The 19,041-nt window shown below is 42.0% G+C and overlaps 2 protein-coding genes and 1 pseudogene across 3 annotated transcripts; 2 read left to right on the top strand and 1 right to left on the bottom strand.

Annotated features, from left to right (window-relative positions):
- Nucleotides 1-48: 48 nt before the first annotated feature.
- On the top strand, nucleotides 49-4,219 carry LOC137965495 (transcription factor ILR3-like). Of its 2 annotated transcripts, XM_068811755.1 has the most exons (5): nucleotides 49-188; nucleotides 3,054-3,122; nucleotides 3,220-3,297; nucleotides 3,418-3,580; nucleotides 3,772-4,219. In XM_068811755.1, the coding sequence occupies exons 1-5, from the start codon at nucleotides 49-51 to the stop codon at nucleotides 4,039-4,041; spliced, it is 720 nt and encodes a 239-aa protein (XP_068667856.1). In that variant the 3' UTR covers nucleotides 4,042-4,219. The 2 variants fall into 2 exon arrangements, with proteins under 2 accessions (XP_068667856.1, XP_068667857.1); XM_068811756.1 differs by lacking the exon at nucleotides 3,054-3,122 and having other exon boundaries at nucleotides 121-188; nucleotides 3,147-3,297.
- A 1,765-nt stretch (nucleotides 4,220-5,984) lies between these two features.
- Nucleotides 5,985-9,720, bottom strand: LOC137966727 (cysteine-rich receptor-like protein kinase 10). The gene is made up of 7 exons (XM_068813421.1): nucleotides 8,724-9,720; nucleotides 8,512-8,634; nucleotides 8,171-8,322; nucleotides 7,288-7,498; nucleotides 6,951-7,188; nucleotides 6,717-6,867; nucleotides 5,985-6,597 (listed from the first exon to the last, which is right to left on the bottom strand). Exons 1-7 carry the CDS (start codon nucleotides 9,502-9,504, stop codon nucleotides 6,244-6,246), a joined length of 2,010 nt encoding a protein of 669 aa, XP_068669522.1. The 5' UTR covers nucleotides 9,505-9,720; the 3' UTR covers nucleotides 5,985-6,243.
- Nucleotides 9,721-12,496: 2,776 nt separating this feature from the next.
- LOC137965433 (cysteine-rich receptor-like protein kinase 10) lies at nucleotides 12,497-18,916 on the top strand (annotated as a pseudogene).
- Nucleotides 18,917-19,041: the final 125 nt, after the last annotated feature.

The raw sequence follows: 19,041 nt of genomic DNA, 5'->3' as shown, positions 1-19,041 counted from the left end.
ACCAGTGGAACTGGCCGGAGAATCTCGCCTTCCAGACGAACGTCGCCTATGGATCCCCCGGAGAATTCCAATTGGATATTCGATTGTGGTCTGATCAACGATATTTTTGTCACTGCAGAAGATTTTCCGGCCCCGGTGACTGGCTTTTACTGTCCTTCTCAGGGTGTCGATCTTGTGAATAATGCAGGGTAACTGTCTTTGTCTTGTGTTTTCGTGGTATCGTACTTTTGTGCATTTTCAGTATTTTCTGCTTGTACTGCGCTTTCTTTCTCATTTTCTTGGAATTGTCTGGAGGCTGGAGCAATTGGGGTATAATTACCGGGGCTGAGATTTGGGGGGTTCGGCATCCTTGACTGGACATTATGGGAGTTGAGGAGAGGTGTTCAAGTTTTTGGGTTGAAAGCTTAGTTTTGTTTCTGTGATAGAATTTGTCAAGACTTGGAGTTCTGGAGGTTTGTTGAAAGGGGAAAGTTTTAGCGAGTTCTTTTGGTCCTTGATGTTGACTTTGCTAATGCTACTTTTTAGCAGTATCTGAATCTCTCTCTGTCTTTTTTCCTTTCGCTCGCAAGTGATCATGACTTAAAAAATGAACTTTTTATCTGTCTTTCTACTCTGCTGCTTGTTTCTCTTGCAGTCTACCGATCGAGTCGGTTAACTCTCTGGAACGAGCTAATTTTTCATCCTCAGTGTTGGTTCTTGAGACTAAACAAGCGTTGCCACGCATAGATACATAGAGACGCTCATAATAGTTGCTTTATAATTTATTTATCCATTTTATTCCCTGAAGTGTAATATCATTCAATATGTGGCATAGCCCTTGGGCAGTGTTTCGCTGTTCTTGGCTATAGAAATTAGTCATTCAAGCTGTAAATTTTTTTAAGCAACAAAAGAGCCAATGTCTTTCTTTTTTCATTTTTTGTTTTCCTTTGCTTTAGAAAACTGATGTCTCTTGAATTCGGATGAGGGTTTGGGCTTCTCAGATGTGGAAAAGAACCATGTGCCATCTTCCTTATATTTTCTGCTAATGCCTAACTGTGGACTCTGAGGGAACTGCACCTCTTAACCTGAAAAGGTTCCATAAATTTAGAGAAAGATCTGGGACAGCACAATTTTCATAGGACAAAAAATGGAACAAGATAGCATTTCTAAAATGCAGAGTGGACCAAATCACGCTATTCTGAGTGTTTTGCAGATTCAATTTGATCCACAGACATTTAAAGGCATTCGTTAAGCTTTATGATAGAAGTAGTTGGGCTTTTCATGAAATTAGTATCTTGGACATGAAGTTGCACTCTCTGTGGAGTAGGCACACCAGAGGAAAACACCATAATAGTTTCAAAACTACAGTTGCTATATGTCTATTTAATAATTGCAGCCAATCTGTGTTGATTGCCATTAATACGTGGAAGTTTAAATCCAGCTACAAGAATGAAGTAATAGATAAATATTAAGAGGATAAATTTATCTGTAAGATTTAGACCAACAATGTCCACAAGATTTTTATCAGTGAGTAGTGAAAAAACCTTCAATTGCTGAATGACTTAATCTATCATTACCCTTGTTTTGAGGACCATTTCTTCTTTTTATTGTTAGTAAAAAAGGTACTCTCTGGTTTACTGTATGCGCAGATGTATTCTTGAAGTTCTAGTCATTTCTGTTATGCTTGCAAATAAAGGTTTTTCTTCCATCGAGTTATAGCTGTTTTTTGTGGGTTGGTTAGTTTAAGAAAACCTGCTAATGCCTGGTTGACTGGATTGATCATTCATTACTGGACTTCAAGATCTCAGGATCATTGATGTCTTAGATCAGTTACATGCTCCACATTTGAAGATAATTTTGTTTTTGAATCAATGAATTTGTGTTCATGATTTTCCCATATCAACTGCTAAATGTAATATACAACCAAATATTGCATGTATGGAGAAGTCAATCAGAACTCTTTGACCTTGGCAGAAAGTTGGTAATACAATCTCCTTTCTATGTGTCTAAAATGCCTTACTGGCTACTGCTACCTAGGGTTTTGCATAAGCCAAGTGACTTGTTGTCAGTCTTACTGCTAATCAAGTCGAGGAGATGATAATTTGACGCACTTTTTCCTGGCTTAGCACTAGAAAGGATTTTTTGAATTTAACAGTGCCTATATTTGTGAAAATTGGGGGCTCTTGCTTCTCTCAGCAGAACCAAGGCTAGCAGGCCTCAAAGCTCAACTTTGATGGGAGTGCCCAGGCAACCCTGCCTTAGTGCAGTGGCCTGCTTCACAACAACGAGGGGCAAACTTTCTGGCATATGCTGTCCATCTTGAACACTCGGACTCCATCACTCTAGAAACCCATGCTTTGCTTCAGGTTATCAGAATCGCCAGAGTTCTTCCATCTTCCTGTTATCATTGAAGATGATTCTTAGGTAGTTATGTGCAAGCTCACCTTGGAGACTTAGTCAAATGGACGAGATTTTTGACCTGGTGGAGACACTAAACATCACACGGTCCTTGACTCCTAGATCAGCTAATGGTGCTGCTGGTAGGCTCACTAAGATGTAGCCTTTCTTCAGGAAACGATGATATGTAGATACTAACCAATGTACAAATAGTCTGAGTGGATTTGTAATTATCCTTTTTCTACATTGTGTAATTCTTCAGCCGTTCCTCATGTGGGGAGTGCCCATTGTTCTCTGTCCCCTCAATAAAATCCTTCTTGATATTTCAGAAAAAAAAAAAAAAAATCAAGTGATTGTATTTCTAGGACAACAAGAGTGTTAGTCTCTGATTTCCATTTTGATTCGTCTCATGTTATTGAGGTACATAATACTTCTTTTCTGCTACACCTCAGGGGAGGGAACCGAGTTTAACATATGGTGTTTATTTAATTCTGAGGTGAATCATTGTGTTGCAAGAGTGGTGTAGAAAATGTTTTTTGTCTAGTTTGGGTTGTGAATTTTATGCATTTTCTACAGTTTATCATATATACAAGCAGCTGCACCAGTTTAGAACAGAAACAACTCCTTATAATTATGTGTCCCTGATTTTTTTATTTTTTTTTCTGATGGTTCTTTAGTGTTCACATTGATGGCTGCTCTGAAATTTCTGGTCCTGATGGCCATAAAGCGGTTGGCTCACATAAACGGTATTCGTTCTTTTCCTATTGCAGATATTGGGTTGGTCATTTGTCTTTTCCTTGTTTTCCTTGGTGCAACAACATTCATTTGCTTTTCTTCCACCAGCCGGAGGCCTGACTTGAACAATGGATCTGGCTCCAAGGCCTGTAGAGAGAAAATGCGACGAGATATGCTGAATGACAGGCACACTCTCTCTCTCTCTTTCTCTCTCTCACTACCTATTTATATATTTATTGCTGTATATATTCCATTGATTGACTATCTTTCTGTTCCTTCTAAATGTTTTCTTGTTGTCATTGTAAGATTTCTAGAATTAGCAGCTCTAATGGAGCCTGGAAAGCAACCAAAGATAGACAAAGCCGCCATATTGAATGATGCTATACGTCTTGTGGGTCAGTTGCAAAGTGAAGTAAAGAGGATGACAGACTCGAATGAAAACCTCCAGCAGAAGATCAAAGAATTGAAGGTATAGTGGCTGGTCTTATTAATTGCACCTCTATTCAGACTGCATATGTTTGTCCTTTTAAAAATGTCTACCATTTTGGAACAAGTAAAAGTTACAATGCTTGGTCGAGTAACCTTTTCATCTATGGATCATCCCTTATCCCAACACAATTTACAACTATGGATTATCTCTTATCCCAACTCAATTTACAGGCAGAGAAGAACGAGCTCCGTGAGGAGAAGCAGAGGTTGAGGGCAGAGAAAGAGCAACTTGAGCAGCAGCTGAAAAAGATGGTTGCTGTCCCACCAAACTTTGTGCCCCACCCGTCTGCTATTCCAGCTGCCTTTGTAGCCCAGGGCCAAGCTGCTGGCAACAAAATGGTGCCCTTCATCAGCTTTCCAGGAGTTGCCATGTGGCAGTTAATGCCTCCTGCATCTGTTGATACCTCTCAGGATCATGTTCTTCATCCTCCAGTTGCTTAAATCTGAAACTTCGACTTAGTCATTTTTCCTTTGTGTCTCAAAGACTTGTGTTGTTGTTTACCATTCTTGACTCTGTCGTTGTATTTATCGGTAAAGACTGGATTTATCGATGACTGTAGAAGAACTTGGACATGCTCCCCCTCTGTACATTTGAATAAGATGTCTTTGTTTGCTGTCTTTTATGGAGATACGTCTAAGAAAATTACAGTCCATCAATCATTTCCCCTAACCTGATTCTCCGGCCCAAATTGATGATCTTTATTATGTAGACTCTTGAAGTCTAAAGCAATATATGGAGGTCAATGAAATAACAGAAATCCAGAAAGATAGCTACCTGTTCATAATGAAAGAATCGAAATCGAGAAAGTGGGCACATCTTTTACACTCAGAACAGGCGAAGAATTGAACCAAACACCATGCAATGCAGAAAGATAATCTCAGTTTGTACAAAAACGATTCCTGCGTCTCCTGAAAGCATAACGAGCCAGCAGCATCACCAACCCAAATCCAAACTCAAGAGCAAGTTTCATTGACGAACAACCTCCGTCAGCCGCCGAAGGGGAAGCTACTGGTGCAGTACCGCGAGGGCCGGGAGAGGTTTCAGACGGAGGAATCGCGGAGGAGGTTGGTGAAATCTCGTCCGAGGGAGAAGCAGAAGGAGAGGTCTTTGAAGGTGAGGGCGTGGGAGCTTGAGCTGAAGGGGATGGAGTCGGAGAAGTAGAAGGCTCTGAAGCGACCACTGTGTCCACTTGAAGCTTTATTCCTTGGCTGTCCAGAAGTCCCACAAATAAAGTATCTCTTCCCAGGGGAGGCCACAGTTCTCAGGTCGCCCATTTTCGCTCAAACTCAGACGAGACCCAGTACGTAACAATGGGCAGAAAGCTGATCCAGGAGTCGGTGAGCGCAGATATCTGCAATCAAGACGACAACTGATACTTAGTTGCATCGGACAGCCTTCAAGCAATTGGTATAGAGCTTTGAATGATTTTCCTGAATAAAATAAGCTCCAAAAAGCACTCGATGACAGATGGGTAGCTGCAAAATTATCTGTTTTTAATCATTTCCGCCTCTAATTTGTATTAGGAACATGTCCAATCTATAGACCGTTGACATGTTTACCGAACAAACAATGCTAAAGTTTTATTTTTTTAGCCTCACAACCTGGCAGTCCAAAAGTATCTCTACTTTTTCAACTGTGAGAGTCTTTTATCATGCAGCTGCTTTGCACCTCCGTGTGAGAGGTGGGGATGACTTTTTATAAGCTTTACCTAATCCGTTGAAACTTCGCTGGAAACCAGCAACTAAAAGCTTGAAACTTTGGATTTCCCTGATTGTCTTTGTGCAGAGAAAGACTTGGTTCATTGTTTTGCCACTTCTCCTCCTGGGTTTTTGAACAAAACTGGAAATTTTTCTTTTTACAAAAATGTTTGAGAACTGAGAAATTCCAACCTGTTCGCATGTTATATATATCTTGGTTAGTTCTTGAAACGATGGGTCTGGTAATCACACCTTGTTTCTCTTCTTACTTTTGATAACGTCTTGTTTTTTATTAATCGCGAGGAGTTCGATGATTTTGGACAAGATGAGAGCAGCAGTTGTTTGGTGAAAGAAAACAGCTTTTTCAAAACTTCTATCATGATTTGCAGATAACTGAATATGAAAGAAAAGGTGGAAACCCCATTGGATTGGGGAAAGTTTTTTCTGGTCTGAGATATGGAGATCAGGCCATCAACCCGATGAGACTTCCATTTCGATTTCGTTGGAAAGAAATAACTTTCTGGTTAACGATTCTGCGCAGGCTGTGAAGTACAAAATGTGGGAACAATCATCAAATTTAAGTACAAAATTTACTTAATGGAGGAGGAATCCAATGCTCCAGAAGCAAGCAAGGGTTTCCCATCTGCTGCACATCGAATAAGAGGGCACTCAAAAGATGTTTGAGAGAAGAAAAAATTTTCTTTGACTGGCTTTCTTTGCATTTCTCAGCTGTTAAAAAAAGCTCAGCTTAAACTAATTACAGAGGAGTCTTCGAGTAGTAGAAGTGAGACATGAAACACAAACACAGGAAAGCTTGGCATCACAAGATCCTTTCACTTTTAACCATAAAATTCCTCGTAATATACAGGTTTAAGTTTTCAAGAGCTGAGCCCAATTCTCTCAAAAACACACCAGCAGTAGCGTTTTAAAAAATCTGTATTGTCCTCACCGAGGGTTTAATGTGGACATGGAACTATCGTTTGCAGAGGCGGATACGAGTTTGCTTGTTGATGATGATGCATCTGACGAACTTATCTGCCAATCAAATTCTTTGGAGAAAATGCTAGTGCCCTGTTTGCTGGCCACAAAGTAGGCCGGAGAGGAAGGAGTTGGCACAGACACTAAACTGCTGCTCAACATTAAAACAACTGTTGACATGGTGGGTCGGTCTGTTACGCTTTCCTGAACACATAACATTCCTATATGGATGCATCTGAGCACTTCGTCTGTAGGAGACGATTCTTTCAGACATTCGTCTATGACTTCTATTGTCCTCCCTTCCTTCCACAGTCTCCATGCCTGGAAGTTCAATGTTAAAAAGACACAGAAACCAGTAAAAAAAAACATCTCTAATGGAGCACAAACAAGATGTCAAACCCAATATGACTCAAAAGTAGTTTGGATTTCAAAGATCGTACATAGCTAAGAAGATCCTCGGCGCAAGTTGATTGATAGAAACTGTTGTTTTTCTGGCCACTGACGATCTCCAGAAGCAAAACACCGAAGCTAAACACATCTGACTTCGCCGAGAACTGGCCATGCATGGCGTATTCTGGGGACATGTATCCGCTGCGTTTGTAATCCAATCAACCCTGGTCAGAATGGTAACAGTAGCTAGCTTTTGGGAGGTGGAGATTTAATTTAGAACTTACAATGTGCCGGCAATTCTGCTGGTGTTGCCCTGAGTCTCGTCTGTTGCGAATATCCGAGACATGCCGAAATCGGAAATCTTGGGGTTCATGTCTGCATCGAGCAAGACGTTACTGGCTTTCAGGTCCCGGTGAATGATCTTGAGATGGGAGTCTTCGTGAAGATAAAGAAGACCCCGAGCGATCCCTTCTATGATCTTGTATCGCGTTTCCCAGTCCAATTTTGCTCGTTTTACGGGATCTGCAAAATAAATCGATCATCTCCACTTTGTCGACGGATTGAAAATGATAGTAAGTCGGACTTCAGTATTAACAGTAAAGGGAGTAAACGGGGCCAAACCGAAGAGATAGCAGTCGAGGCTCTTGTTGGCGACGAATTCGTAGATGAGCAGCTTCTCCTGTCCCTGGATGCAGCAACCCAGATGCCGCACGAGGTTTCTGTGTTGGAGCTTCGCGATCAGCACCACCTCGTTCTTGAACTCCTGCACGCCCTGCCCCGAGTTGACGGAGAGTCTCTTCACTGCTATTTCCCGTCCATTACTGAGCGTCCCCTGATAGTAAAATAACAAAAGTTTTCTTTTTATCGTCTGGAATTCTGGGTTAGCAATCGAAACATTTCTTTACATTTGATCTCTTCTTTCCAGATTCGTTACATATCATAATCACATAAATGGGTGGTGCGAAACACGAAACGCAGGAGTAATTGTTACGGCAACCATTCACGACTGCGAATTCGTGTATCTCGACATGGAAAGTCACCACTGACGTTAGTTCTTTGAACCAGGTTGCTACAGTAAACAAGACTACAAGAGTCAAATTCGGATGCCTCCACCACTTTCTAATCTTGATGATAAGATGAAGACGCATGAAAAGCCACCACCGACGTTTATTGCTATGAAAGTATGAAACACGAGATTCTACTATCGACACGGGCCATTGTTGAAGATTTGGAAGAGAGACCCAGAGATGGGATTTCGCAGCAGACAAACACAGACGCATTATTTAATAAAACAGAGACTGAACAGAAGTCTCCAGGCTGTAAAAGACACACCCACGTTCAGCCACCATTAAATGTCTTTTAGTGCTGTGAACTGAGTACCGGTACCCCAAATTCCCATACGTACTGGGGTGTACGTACTGGGGTGTATCGATCGATACACCTGCTATAACCGGCTGGTATGAGATGTATAACAGAGAGAAAGTGAGTTCAGACGTTTGATCACCTTGTGAACAGGACCGAATCCACCTTCCCCAAGCTTATTAGCTTGAGAGAAGTTGTTAGTGGCGGCTTTGATTCTACCAAAGTCGAATTGCAGAAGATCTTCGTCACCTCCAAATGGATCAGCTACCCCATCAAACCTACTTTCCTGCCACTCTACACAGTATAAGCAGCATTTGTTAGTTGAATATAAATTCGAGAAAGGAACATCTCACCGGAGAAGCCATTGGGTTGTGGGCGGTAACTTTTTGTAAAAAGAAAAAAAAAAATCAGAGAGAAGCAATTTCTAAAAAGAAACATCTTTTACGTTTTCCTTTCCGATTAATGTTGCCATGGATAGCTTACCGAAAAGTATTCTCCTTTCCTTCTTCTTGATCAAGTATGCGCTCAGGGCTGAGATTAGGAGAATCACGACAAGCGTCGGAAATACGATTATAAGAGTTGTCCGAGCTTTATTGCTCTTACCACCTGCTCCAGAAATCAAGAACAATTAAACTAAAATCAATAGGCAGATTTTTAAGTAGTTACAGTTACTCTTTCGATCTATGAAAAGCTACCTTCTGTCGGCGGAGAAGGTGGTGATGGTTGACCAAAGAAACGGTAGAGCTCGAACCTCAAATTACAGCTCGATCCCAGAACCCTTCCTCCTTGTTTCCCAAAACAACAGTTGACGAGATCAGAAATAGTTCCATTGAGACAGGTATAACAGTTATCAGGCGATAGATCTCTGGTGCACTGCACAAGCCCGTATAACTTGCTGGTCTGGTTGAAGAAAGTGTCCCCTGTCGCAAACATCCGCGCGGAACGATTGTGCGCCGCCTGGGAGGAGAGATTCCTCATCATCCCCATCAAAGCACGGTTAAACCGATCTGGGTCTGATATATCCTCATTACTTCCCAGCAGGAACTTGGCCGAATCGTCTACAGTAGAGAAGAAATTCTGATTCGAGTAGCGCAAGCGGCACTCGTCGTACCACACGCTTGCCTCTCTGCTTGTCGGGCACAGCTGCCGAATTTCCATAGAACCATTCTGGAGACAGCCTCTGCAGGCATTTTCTGTAACATCACCGCGGCAGAGAACCAGCCCATAAACTTCGTCGAGCCCGCTTCCTCTGGTCTCGTTTCCAAAGCCCGTGGATGACGCGTTAGAGACGAGAGACCGGAGAACCAGATCCAGATTGGTAGAGAAGGTACTGTTAGCCGAGTAATTCCCGGTAACGGGACAAGTATAGTAGAGAGGGGCGCCGGAAGTAAGAAAGACGAGTTGGGTGAGTGTTAGCAGAGATGAAAGCAAGAGAAGCAGATGGGTAGAAGGCTTCAAAAGGACCGAGAGCACCATCTGGTTTGGATACAGAAGAGAACCAATTATCCCACTGACCTAAACCAGAAGCCACCGACTGAATTTTAATGGCGTCCCATTTTGAAATATCGATCTGCGTTGAAGGGAAACGAGATCGGTTGCAAAAGTTGACACTTGTGGGTCGATCAAAGCGACCGGCGAGACAAGTAATCTGGATTATTCTGAGAGAATGTCTGGACGGTATTGATGCTAAATTGATTCAATCGCTAGTTGAATATTTGAATATATTAGTATTAACGGTGGATTGAAGTGGATTAGAGGCACTGAGTTACCCCAAGTCAACTCGTCGATGACGACTAATGAATTTTTTCAAGAAAAAGAAAGACAAAAACTGGTCTGTTTTTCAATTTTTAATGGCGAAGAGGCGAGTCCTGTTCCAAACCATTAATAGAAAAAAATGGAATGAAAGCAATGGAAGCTCTGCGCGGTCATTTAGTAAGGCTCTTCTGTTATCTCGACAGAGACGGATCTGAAAGAATCAAAATCCGGTATGCAACACTCCTTGCTCTGCAAGTTCTTCCCTTATCGTGAAGGCAAAGCTCCAAATAAACAACTCTCTTCTATTCACAATCAATTCTACTTTCTTTTTAGTTCCATCTTCAACTCCGAAACTCATCATCCAACCAGTTCGGAATTACAGGCTTTTTTTTCTGTACATCAATCATAACACCTGCATCTTCGAGATGGAATTAAGGTTGTTCATTTGCAAGGACAGAGATACATCGGCCTGGCTATAAAATCGAATCCCAAATGGAATTTTGAGAGAGTTGAATTCATGCGAAGGGGTTCGCTAGATTTTGCATTTGAATTCAACTATGGAAGGTTCCAGCAGCCGTGGTCCATGAATCAACTCTGAATAGTTGCCTTCACCTGCTCCGGCCTGGTCAGAAGGAAGGAAATGGAGGAGAAAGAAGAAATGGGTTAGGATTAATTATATTAACTTCATCAAGCAATCACGAACATCTCTCCATATCCGACGGTGAAACTAATTTACGATAAAAAAACAGAGCCTGTTGACAAGAGCATACTCAGTGGAGAGGTTTTAAATCGACAAACTCATCCTTTCGTGACGAACAATTAATCAATTAATAAAAAAATAATTCTTAATTTAATTGATATTCATGGTATAAAAGTGAATTTTATAATTTTTGGATCTTGATTTCTTTCATGTAATTGATTGATTTGGTCTTGATCTTTGTCATTTGATTGAGTGATTTTGTGATAATTTTCCTCTTTTTTTATTGATTTTGATAGATTGACATGATTTATAGGAGATCTTCGAGTATCTTTGGAAGGTTATAATGGGGCCCACATATGAGAGATTATAGGGATAGATTTATCTAGAACCATGCATGGGGAGGTCCCTTTTTGTGTGGATGAAGTCCACGTTACCCTTGCATAGTTTTGCATGGTGACATATCCCCTATAACTTCTTTTGTCACATTAGTATGAATTTGGTCTTCCTTTGTACTAATGTATCCAATTGTTCATGTGTGTTGATATGCCTTTATTGCTTATCTTCCCCCTCGAGCTGAACTGCAAGGTAAGTAGTTGAAGTCGGTTGCGGTTTGGCAAAAATGTTTGTGAAGACATCCCATTGTAATTTTTTTTTTCAAATAAAATAATTTTCTTTGCCAATATGTTTGTTGTTATAGTGAAAAACAAGATTGTGACTAAAGTAAGTAAAACTTAAATTATAACGTAAAATAAACAAAAGTTTAGTATATATGCAAATCTTTGAGAAGATGCTGAAGCCAAGTGATTTAAGCATATGTAGAAGTCATTGTTGTGTATTTGGCTTTACTAGTGGACCAAGAGATTATGGGTTATTTTTTTGGAGACCAAGATACAAGATTGGGTCCTAAGAAAACTGCATAACCTGTGGTGGGTCACCTTATTAGTAGACAACCACCCCAATTTGCATCGAAAAGGGCAAGAATATCAAGAGATAATGCTTTGGAAAAGACTAAGCTATAGTATATGGTACCTTTAAGGTATCAAAGAATTCTTTTCACTAATGTATAGTGAAAATTAGTAGGAATAGTACACATATTAGGTTACAAGATTGACGAAGTAAGATATATCAGGTCGTGTAAGAGGTGACTATTGAAGAGCTCTTATAAGGCTTCTCCAATGAGTAGGGTTAGAGTAGGGGGGACTTTGAAAATCAAGTTATGTGGTGGTGACTAGAGGTATAGTAACAAGTGTACACGATTTCATCCTTGCTCGATTTAATATATTTTTTAGGTATTGAGTTTGATAAAGAAAAATATTGGTGGGACTTATGCATACTTGAATGCTCAATAAAACCTCTAGAGACTTATGCATTTTTCAGAGAAAGTATCATTGAGGGATGTTTAAAAAATACGGAGAAGAGAAGGATTATTTCCGGTAAGAATTATGTCATCCACATGGAGAAGCAGGTATAGATGGTTAAACGATGAATGATAACAAAATAGGGAGGGATCTAGATAATTTTTTTGATCCTATAGACATGATTTAGAAAGGTGGAACTTTCAAACCTAACGATTGTCTCATAAACACTTCCTCGAAGAGCTAGGGTAAGATGGAAACGCAAAAGAAAGAGTTCATTGAACGTATATCTCGAAAGCACCTCAATCGACCTTTTGATACAGTTAGAACGTTGAATCATCGCGACGGACGCGGCAGCGAATACGCTTAAGGAAGCACAAGAGCGCCCACTCTCGCTGACCTGTAAAGAGTTTTGAAATGTAATGATCGGGAGGGCTTCGGGTCAAGAACGGCGACAAAAAATCAGCCCTGTTCGCGTTGCTTGTTACTGGTCCCAGTGGTGGGAGGTGTTTGTAGGCTTTCACTGTTTGCGGCACACTCGTTTCTTCTGGTTTCATTTGTTTCGAGAAAGAGAAGCCAATCCTTTTGGTTTTGCTGTCTCATATTTCTTCTCCGTCCTCATCAGTACTCGAAAAAGCTGCTTGTGGGGAAGCTGCAGATGTGGGTATACAAGAGGTTTGCGGTATCCCTTTGCTTCTTCTTCTTCTTGTCTGTGACACTTGTGGGTAGAGCACAAGAAGAACAGATCCTCACAAACTGTCCCGCGAGCGATGCGAATTACACTTCCGGAAGCCAGTACGAGACCAACCTAAACGACCTTCTCCCTGCTCTAGCATCAAACGCCGTCCGCAAGATAGACACCTACTACAACACCAGCATCGGCAGCGATCCGGATCGCATATATGGCTACGCCCAGTGCATGTCAGCGGCCACAGCCAGCTCTTGCAGCGCCTGTCTCAACAAATCGATTACGGATTTAGGCGAACGTTGCTCCACGAGGAGAAGGGCTACAATCAGCTACCCCAGCTGCATCATGCGCTACTCTGATCGGAGGTTTTTCTCCGAAAACGATGGTAGTTTGATTGTATACATGAGTAATCCGGCTAGTGTGACCCAACCAACACTTTTCGACGCGCAATTGAGCAGTTTGATGAAGAATCTCTCGGATGAGGCTGCTTTCAACTCGTCAAGACTGGCTTGGGGGAGAGCAAATTATAATGAATTCTCAAACATTTACGGCTTGGCCCAGTGTACCAGAGATTTACCGCCTAATGACTGCTCCTCCTGTCTGGAGAATACTATTTCTCAGATACCTACTTGTTGCGAAAATAAGATCGGTGGAAGGATATACTTACCGACTTGCAACATACGGTTTGAAACTAGTCCCTTCGGTCCTGCCTCTGGGCTGCCGCCACCACTCCCTGCTACGCCTTCCTCTCCTCCCAATCCGGGCTCTAACGAAGGTGAACTCTGTTACACTTTGTCTCCATCGACTCATTGAGCGTGTTAACTATGGGTATTTGGCTGTGTAAACCTACGCTGTTTTTGGCGCAGGGAGTAATAGGAGGAGAACTATTATTATTGTTGTCATATGTGCGGTTTCTATGGCATTGGCGGCAAGCATCAGCACCATCCTCTTCATCTGCTTATCGAGAAGAAAGAGTCATTGGAAAAACACGCAAGGTCGATTTATGTCTCATATGAAAGTCTTTGGTCCATGCGTTTATTTTCTAGATCAGAAGAATAACAGATTTTTTGCTGTTCGAGGTGATTCATGGAGTTACCGCTCCAGAAATGTATCAATGTGGTTAACGGGGCGGATCTCAAAAGACTGTTCTATACTCTTGGTACTGCCCCTGAATTTGAAAGCCACTGTGGTTCAACTAGGGAAGTTTCTTCCTTTGTGATCTATCGGCAATTTCCGGTTGCCACCTTGGAGTATTGACATTAATAGACCGCACTGTTTCAATGGTTCAAGATTGGAGCAGAGAGGGAAAGAGGTCTATGAGAATAAGATACAGTGTTCTTGGAAAGAAAAACAGCCCGACTCCTTCTGAAGTAAATGATTCTATTTTGTTTTTCAGTTAACGGTGATGAAGAAGAAATGAGAAGCTTGGAGTCGCTCTTGTTCGACTTGGGGACACTCAAGAGCTGCAACAAAAATAACTGTTGAATTAATTTCACAACCACACCCACAAACCTACTAATTTATTCAGTCCACATACTGAATACAAATCATAATATTTGACACATACACATTCTCATAGCAGAACACACATCCACAACACATAAATATACAAATAGGGTCCACAGATACAGTATTAAACCGAAATCAAACTTGAGAAAAAAATGAACCTCCTTTCTGTGCACACAGACACTGTTCAACAGCAACGTCGCTCCTCGACCCCTCTGTCCAGCAAAGGCGAGCCACCACGGCTCTCTCCTCTCCGGTAACAATGTCGGCGTCCAACCCTGACCTCTTCCGACAACAGTCCCGAGCTCCGGCTACGGCAACAGCAGCAAATAACACTATTCTCTGTTCCGGCAACAGCAGCAAACAACGCTCTGTTCTTCTCTGTTCCGGCAACAACGAGCCTCTGCGGCTCTCTCTTTTGCGGCAACTATGACGGCGACGACACCAGCAGCACGACCTTCCCTTCCAGCACCAGCGACGCACTTCTCTTGCCCTAGCTCCCCTTTTTCTTTTCTCTCGCGTATTTTTCTCCTTCAGTTTCTTCCCGCACACACTACGGCTGTTTTCCACCTTTTTGTTTCTCCCCCCTCATTTTATTTTTAACCTACTCTATCACTTATACCCGGCGCACTGTACGTCAACACTTAAACACAAGGGCTGGGCCCGCTGGTGTTGATTCTCAACACTCCCCCTCAACACCGGCCCTCATGCCTAGATCATGTGTCATCAACACGGTCACGCATCTTGACCTCCTCATCTTTTGGCCTTTCATCTCTCTCAACATTAGGAGTACCTCTAGGCTCAGACCTTCTGTATGGGCTGGGACCACGGCCACACTCAGGACTAGGCCGCTCAACTCTTAGTTTCTTTTCTTTCAACTCTGTTTCTGTTTGTGGTCCTACCTGAATGACAGAAACACCCCCAAAGAGTTTTGCAATTCTTTCATTGAGCTTCTCTCTTTCATACTCTTGCTCAGCAACCTCAATCAAGTTTCCTATCTCATCGTTATTTTCGGCACTGACAGCTGCAACATCTGCCAATTCACACATACTGACAGAAGCAGGAATAGTTTCAGTACTAACACCACCATTCTCATGATTATCCAATGCCCTAGTGGCTTCAGCAAGGGCCCTATCACCATTTAAAATGTCCTCAACCTTTCCACTAAGGTAAACACCTTGGGAACATGCAGAAGTATCAGATTGATGCGTCTCTAGCTTCAGTTCATCCTCAATAGTAGTAGGCTTCAATGTTTCAGTTACCATGACTAAAGGCATCTCTTGGGCAATTGATAGAGAGTCAGTAACTCTGAACTCAACATTTTCTTTATTTTCTGATTTATCTTCATGATCCCCCAGACTGTCCCACTCATCCACCGAAAAAGCAGAAATTCGAACTCTGTCAAATCCCTTCGCAAGAATCTGATCCACGATAGTATTCACATCACTCTCCTCATCATCTTCATCAGTTTCAACAAAATCTATAGTTGTGAAGAAACCTTCTTCATCTCTCTCAAATTCCTCTTCTCTTTCCCTTTTCTTCAACATATCATTACTTATCTGTTCAGGTGTTGTTACAGTGAGAGCTAATTCTTCTTCCCATTCTTCTTCCCCCATAACAAAATGTGCTTCAGCATCCCACTCCTCTTCAATCTTCTCTTGAGATGTGTAAGTGACAGTGTTACCTTCAATAGACTATTTCTGGGACCAACAATTTGTTGCTATGTGGCCCATCCTCCCGCAGTTGTAACACTTGATATCAAACCTTCTATTATTTTCACGATTCTTCGAAGTTCCCCCTTGACGAGAGCTTCCCTCTTCTTGGTGATTTTTCTGATAAGAGCTTCCCTCTTCTTGGTGATTTTTCTGATAAGAGCTTCTCTCTTCTTGGTGACTTTTCTGATAAGAGCTTCTCTCTTCTTGGTGACTTTTCACCTTGTCACCATCTTTTCTAGACCCACTGCCAGTGTATCGCTTGATATTACCTCTGCTCTTGCTAGTGTAGAGTGCTTCCTCCTCACTTTTCAGTGAGACTTCTCCCATTTTCTTAGCCAAGGCTTCTTGACCAGCAAGTAAATTTTCAAACTTAACAAGTGATGGTGGAGTCGGCCATCCCTGTATCGCAGCAATGAACCCTCGATATTCGGGTCTTAGACCATGAGTAATTATCCTCTTTATCCTGGTTTCCCCAATGGGAGCTTTTGGGTCTAAATATGAAATTTCCCAACATATCAACTTCATCTTGTGGAAATACTGAGCAATGGTCATGTCGCATTGTGTCGTTGATAACAACTCGTTCTCAAGCAGTTGCAACCTTACATCATTCTTCTTTGAGAACAGTACAGTGAAGATGTCCCATGCTTCCTTCGGTGTTTTTGTATCCCGAATGTGCTCCAACATTTCTTCTTCAACTGTGGTCTTTAAAGCAAACATTGCTTTGCCTGCTTTAATTTTTCATTTTCGCAGGGTCCCATTGGCATCCACTGCCACTGGTTGTGTAGTTTCACTGCCACCAACAACCTCCCACAGGTCTTGACCTTGTAGGTAAGACTCAATACATGTTGACCACGTATTATAGTTTTCGTGGTTGAGCTTCTTGACTCCTCCACCCACATGAAAGTCATTCATTATGCTGGCACAACTTTACTCTACCCAACAACCTCAGATAACAGCAACCTTGCAGAGTACCTTACTGCTCACACCTCAAGATACCTTCACCAAACAAAATAACGGTCCCTGACCGTCCCGCTCTGATACCAATTGTTGAATTAATTTCACAACCACATCCACAAACCTACTAATTTATTCAGTCCACATACTGAATACAAATCATAATATTTGAGACATACACATTCTCATAGCAGAACACACATCCACAAAACATAAATATACAAATAGGGTCCACAGATACAATATTAAACCGAAATCAAACTTGAGAGAAAAATGAACCTCCTTTCTGTGCACACAGACACTGTTCAACAGCAACGTCGTTGCTCGACCCCTCTGTCCAGCAAAGGCGAGCCACCACGGCTCTCTCCTCTCCGGTAACAATGTCGGCGTCCAACCCTGACCACTTCCGACAATAGTCCCGAGCTCCGGCTACGGCAACAGCAGCAAATAACACTATTCTCTGTTCTGGCAACAGCAGCAAACAGCGCTCTGTTCTTCTCTGTTCCGGCAACAACGAGCCTCTGCGGCTCTCTCTTCTGCGGCAACTATGACGGCGACGACACCAGCAGCACGACCTTCCCTTCCAGCACCGGCGACGCACTTCTCTTGCCCTAGCTCCCCTTTTTCTTTTCTCTCGCGTATTTTTCCCCTTCAGTTTCTTCCCGCACACACTACGGCTGTTTTCCACCTTTCCGTTTCTCCCCCCTCATTTTATTTTTAACCTACTCTATCACTTATACCCGACGCACTGTGCGTCAACACTTAAACACAAAAAGTGGGCCCACAAGGGCTGGGCCCACTGGTGTTGATTCTCAACAATAACTTCTCTGAAACAAACAAACTTGGAGAAGGCGGATTTGGACCAGTTTACAAGGTATCTTAGTACTGTGCTAACAGTTGAGCTCATCTCTAGTTATTTGATAAAGAAAATCATGAAAACGGTCATTGTTGATATATTTATGTAGTTCCAAAAATATGGTGTTTTTATAACAGGGGAAACTACCAGACGGACAGAAAATAGCAGTAAAAAGGCTTCTGATGAATTCAGAGCAAGAATTAGCAGAGCTTAGAAATGAAGTTGTTTTGGTTGCTAACCTTCAGCATAGAAATCTAGTTAGACTGTTGGGCTACTGCACAGATGAGCAGGAGAAGCTTCTGGTTTATGAATACGTGCCTAACAGTAGCCTGGACAAATTTCTTTTTGGTTTGGCCTCTCCCCTCGTCATTTAACTATTAACTCAGCCGTTGTCATCCTCATCAAGCTTCAGTTGATTATTTTCATATGGGTTTTGACAGAGTTGTTAGTTGGACTCATGACTTGAATTTACTTGTTGCAGAGCCTACTAATCGCGCACAACTTGACTGGAGTAAACGGTACCATATCATTGGAGGGATTGCTAGAGGCCTGCTTTATCTCCACGAGGATTCAAGACTGTGTATTATCCATCGGGACTTGAAAGCCAGCAATGTCTTGTTGGATAAACACATGAATCCAAAAATTTCAGACTTCGGTTTGGCAAAGCTGTTTGACGGCGATGAAACACATGGCGATACAAGTCGTATCGCTGGAACATAGTGAGTTCATTTGCTTCAACGAATTTTCATTTTAACTGGAATTCAGGAGTCATTATTTCCATACCATTTCACATATGAGACATCTTCTTCATGGAGCTCTGTAACTACTGTTCTTATGCTAGTTTGAACTCTGTAACTACTGTTCTTAAGCGTTTGAACTTGTGCAGTGGATATATGGCACTAGAGTACGCCATGCAGGGACAGTATTCTACTAAATCTGATGTTTACAGCTTTGGTATTTTAACATTGGAGATTGTAACTGGCCGAAAGAACTCTGGTGTTGGTGTATCAGAACCTTCTGTCGACCTTTTGAGTTATGTAAGTGTGAACTGATAAATATTGCTGTTTGATAACAAATATGTATCTGGTTCATATAGTAACGACGATGTTTCAAATGTCACAGACATGGAGACAGTGGAATGAAGGAAGAATTATGGAGTTGATGGATCCAAGTTTAGGTGAAAACTACCAAAGAGATGAGGCGTTAAGGTGCATTCACTTGGGTCTGCTCTGCGTTCAGGAAGATCCAACAGAGAGACCCCTCATGTCTACCCTTGTTCTGATGCTCAATTGCCACTCCATAACTCTGCCAGTTCCGTCTCCACCGCCATTTTTTGCAGGGAGAAGTGGGACGGGCTAGGCTAGGCAGAATTCTATAAATGAAGTGACAGTTTCTGAAGATCAATTCAGCTAAGCAGGAGCAGCTGGACTAAACCATGTCAAGACTCTTCTCTTCATTTCTTTTTAATGGTAGACATATGTGAT

Source organism: Aristolochia californica, unplaced genomic scaffold (genome assembly GCF_029961685.1).
Source record: "Aristolochia californica isolate CCGP_79_NKW_82.1479 unplaced genomic scaffold, dmAriCali1.0.hap1 SCAF_5, whole genome shotgun sequence".
Lineage (NCBI taxonomy): Eukaryota > Viridiplantae > Streptophyta > Magnoliopsida > Piperales > Aristolochiaceae > Aristolochia > Aristolochia californica.
The sequence above is the reverse complement of the archived record's forward strand: the minus strand, read 5'-3'. Positions and strand labels throughout refer to the sequence as shown.

Coding starts and splice junctions, on each gene's coding strand:
- LOC137965495 (XM_068811755.1), top strand. CDS start 49: ATGGATCCCCCGGAGAATTCCAATTGGATATTCGATTGTGGTCTGATC. Junction 3,298..3,417: donor CGAGATATGCTGAATGACAG/GCACACTCTCTC, acceptor TGTCATTGTAAG/ATTTCTAGAATTAGCAGCTC. Junction 3,581..3,771: donor AGAAGATCAAAGAATTGAAG/GTATAGTGGCTG, acceptor CTCAATTTACAG/GCAGAGAAGAACGAGCTCCG.
- LOC137966727 (XM_068813421.1), bottom strand. CDS start 9,504: ATGGTGCTCTCGGTCCTTTTGAAGCCTTCTACCCATCTGCTTCTCTTG. Junction 7,499..8,170: donor GATTCGGTCCTGTTCACAAG/GTGATCAAACGT, acceptor TTTTACTATCAG/GGGACGCTCAGTAATGGACG. Junction 6,868..6,950: donor AGCAGAATTGCCGGCACATT/GTAAGTTCTAAA, acceptor TTACAAACGCAG/CGGATACATGTCCCCAGAAT.